Raw genomic sequence first — 4,018 nt, forward strand, 5'->3', positions numbered from 1 at the left:
CCCTACCATCATGATGTGGTCATTTCCTACCATCATGATGTGGTCATCCCCCTACCATCATGATGTGGTCATCCCCCACCTTCATGATGTGGTCATTTCCTACCTTCATGATGTGGTCATCCCCTACCATCATGGGTGTGGTCATCCCCTACCGTCATGATGTGGTCATCCCCTAAACATCGTGGGTGTGGTCATCCCCTAACCATCGTGGGTGTGGTCATCCCCTAACCATCATGGATGTGGTCATCCCCCAACCATCATGATGTGGTCATCCCCTACTGTCATGGATACTAAAGTTTAATCCATGGCTTGTGCGATAGTTATAGAGTGCTTTCATAACAAATACCACAAGGGGTGGCTTCAGCAAATGGCTTTATTTTCTCACAGTTTAAAGGTCTGGGAATCTGAAACTGGACACTAGGTCCCAGGGAGGTCTTTCTCTCTCTGTCGTAGTTGGGAGGTGTTTGTCCTGTGATTCCTATGACTTGACTCCTACGTGATCTTCACATGGTGTAGCATCTCCTCATATCTGCTCCCTCACTTGCTTGTTTCATCGGCTTTGGCCAGGGTGTGTGTGTGTGTGTGTGTGTGTGTGTGTGTGTGTGTGTGTGTATGCACACGGAGTCCTTGTGAGTGAATGGACAGTAGGAAGTAGGGCTTACAGGCAAATCTGTGATGTAAAGGGGGGGAACCCCGGTGGTGCGGTGGTTAGAGCCCTTGGCAGCAGGTCCCATTGTCAGTGGTCTCAGCCCCCAGCCCCTCAGAGGGCAGAGGTGTGAGGCAGATTCCCCGTAGAAAGCCGAGGGCAAAGGTGAGGTAGATTCCGTGTAGAAAGCCGCTTTGGACGCCCTCAGACAGTTCTGTCCGCTCAGTGGCCGCCATGTTGGTGGCTTGTATCAGTAAAAACCAAAACAGAACTAAGATTTCAGCATCTGACTCAGCCTTGGCTGGGGGTGCAGGTCAGGGGGGCAGGAGGCTGTGAGGCCAGCCTCCATTTGGTTGCCTGTTCCTCTTTTAAATTTTTTAAATTCTCAATTCATTGTCAGTATTTGAAAAATAGGATATCCTACCTGAAGAATCTGAATGTCTAATTTCTGGGGAAACGAGATCTGACAGCTGGGGCCACGTTCCGTGGGAAGCGGGGTACAGCCGCCCCTATAGACACCCCAAACACCCCTGTTCATGGTGGCCACCGCATCTGGGCGCACCACCACCGTCCCCTGGTGGCCATCTCCAGCGTTGCGAGGAGTCTTCCTGGTCCTGCCTTCTGAAGGTGGACAGGAGGGGGCAGGTCTTCCAGGCCTGGTGGGATGATGAGGGTAAAACATGCCAGAGCGGGGTGGTGAGGGTCAGAGCTGGCCTACAGGTGACCCTCCGGCGGGCTTCAGAGGTGGTAAATCCCGCAGGAGGAGACTGCCCATCTCTCAGAGAAGCTGGTGGATTCAAACCACGCACCTTTGGATTGGCAGCACCATGTTCCTGAAGTCCCTATGAAGCACAGTCCCTATGAGGCAGTTCTTTTCTGTCTTCCAGAGTCACTAGGACTTACTTGGTATCAGCGCAAAGGCGAGGCAGCCTGTTTTTAATGTCTAAGTGATGAGATTCTCACAATCAGAAGCTGGGCTTGGTCCCAAGGGCTTGCGGTTCGAATCCACTCATTACTCTGCAGGAAAACAGTGGGAACACGCCTCTTCTTTAAAGATTGGAGGGTCCTTTTCTGTTTCCCTGATAAAATGAACTGATTTCTTTCATTATTTATATGGGCACCTTGGTAGCCTCTGTAACAGTGACCTCACGGCAGTATCGTCCTTCACCTTATTTTGCTCAGTACGTGCCCCTCAGGTTCACCTATCCGAGGCGAGACAGCCTCTGCATCTCTGTTAAAGCATTACTTAAATTTTCTTGGCGGATAGGTAACGAGTTGGCTTTTTAATATTTCTTTATAACTAGATTTCCAAGTAGTTTATTTATAAGTGAATATTTACAAGTAATTTATTAAAATTACTTGTGTATAATATGTTCAAACTTAACAAGAATTTAGAATAAATTACATATATTGCGTTTGGAGCTGTCGTGGTTTAATGGTGAAGAGTTGCACTGCCATCCAAAGGCACAGGGTTCAGACTCACTGGCTACTTCACAGGAGAGGTATGGGCAATCTCTTCCCGTGAGGTATGACGTCCTGAAAACCCTCTGGAGAGTCAGCTTATATGGCCCGTGAGCTGTGTCCACTGACCCCCTCGTTGGGGCCCTCTGCCTGTGCAGTGGCTGCCCTGGGGGTAGTTCGTATGGTGACGCACTGCTAACTGGTAACCCAGAGGTTGGGCATCTCCGCAGCTCCAATCCACTGGCAGCTCCCCAGGAGAAAGGTGGACAGTGTCCTCACGCCAGGGTTTAGCCTCGGAGCTGACTTGATGGTCCAGAGTTTAAACCAGGTGGTGTTTTTGCATCATGCATGGTTTGGGGTCATTGTGAGGAGGAGTGAAGCCGGGGCTTCACCAGTGTGAACTCCCCAGCTCTGACCCGCACTGTGTCGTCCCTAGTTTGGTGCAGCTGAGAGACTTGGGGCTGAATGCCTTGCCCTGCCCACAGCCCCTGACCCTCCCAAGGCTTTCGACCTCCTCCTGAGAAACTTCAGGAAGGTCTCCATAGCCATCCCTGGGGTCTAGGGATTCTGGAGCTCCCGGGATTGAACAATGAGGTCCCTGCCACCTCTGTGGGGTGCAGGCTGATTCTGGGGGGGTGGGGAAAGTGCACGTCCCTCACAGTCCTGTTCTCTCCCTCGCAGGACGATATCATCTCCTTACGAACCCAGCAGAAGTACTCCCACGAAGACAGCCACTCCATCCTGAGGGAGCTGCAGGTGAGAGCGGGGGGGAGGGGCTGTGCCCGCTGTCCGTCTGTCCATCATCCGTCGGCGTTCCGTCTGGCAGGCAGACAGGCTGCCCGCGGGTCCTCAGGGCCAGAGAGAGGTCTGTCCCATCGCCAGCTGCTGCCCTAGAAGCTTGAGCACGGCTGAGGCCTGTCCCAGGCGGGCCTGCTCACGGATGGCCTGGGCCTCTCCGTCCGCGGCCTTTCCCACGGTCTTACTGCCTGTTGGTGCCGGTGGTGTTTCCCCACTGCCCATGCAGGGGTTTGAGTGAAGGCCGAGTGCCCTGACTCCCAGCGGCCATGCGTCCACGCGGGGTCTGTTGCCGTAACTGGTTGCCTGGTGGGGTTGCACTGGCTCGTCCCCCCTCACCCCGTTTGGGTCCTCCTTGCACCTTCCTCTGCACTTGGCCTTGTGCGGGTGGCCAGTCTCAGGAGTGAGCACCTCCCTGGTGCTCCTGGCCCCTGAGCGGCCTGGCTGGCTGGACGAGAGCCGTGGGGTGCGCTTTGCCCCTTCAGAGCGGCCATCGCGGGGGAGGGGGCGGCCGGTGGACACTGGGTCTTGAGGGAGCTTGACCTGCTAGGCTGCTGGCCTGGTTGCTGCTCCCTGTGTGTGCTCTTCTGCCCTCTTCATGTCCCACACGGAGAGACCGAGAGCGGTAGCCTAGCTGGGCGGCTGCTCGGAACCAGCACCGAGTAGACACAGCACGGACTCTGCGCTGCCCAGCTCAGCCCTGAGGCCGCGCCCTGGACAGACTCCTGGACAGGCTGCTTCCAGACCTCCCCTTTCCCCCACTGTCCTCTTCCCGCCGTGTCCCCTCTCCTCACCGTGTCCTCTATTCCTTCCGTGTCCTCTCTCCTCCATGTCTTTGCTTCCTCTGTGTCCTCCCTCCCCGCTGTCCTCCCTCTCCGCCGTCCTCCCTCTCCGCCGTCCTCCCTCCCCGCCGTCCTCCCTCCCCGCCGTCCTCCCTCCCTGCTGTCCTCACTCCCAGCCGTCCTCCCTCCCCTCCGTGTCCTCACTCCCCATAGTCCTCCCTCCCCGCCGTGTCCTCACTTCGGTGTCCTCCCTCCCCGCGTGTCCTCCCTCCCCATAGTCCTCCCTCCCCATAGTCCTCCCTCCCTGCTGTCCTCCCTCCCCGCCGTCCTCCCT

The 4,018-nt window shown here is 55.9% G+C and overlaps 1 protein-coding gene across 1 annotated transcript in view; it reads left to right on the forward strand.

The window, feature by feature from the left end:
* The window catches only part of CCDC63 (coiled-coil domain containing 63), a 107,423-nt gene that overhangs the window by 97,705 nt on the left and 5,700 nt on the right, over positions 1–4,018 (forward strand). The window contains exon 12 of the mRNA XM_006894719.1: positions 2,789–2,863. Coding sequence (XP_006894781.1) covers positions 2,789–2,863 — 75 coding nt within the window. The remainder of the gene's footprint in view (positions 1–2,788; positions 2,864–4,018) is intronic.

This window comes from Elephantulus edwardii, unplaced genomic scaffold, assembly GCF_000299155.1.
Source record: "Elephantulus edwardii isolate Elephantulus edwardi_28Jun2011 unplaced genomic scaffold, EleEdw1.0 scaffold00148, whole genome shotgun sequence".
NCBI lineage: Eukaryota > Metazoa > Chordata > Mammalia > Macroscelidea > Macroscelididae > Elephantulus > Elephantulus edwardii.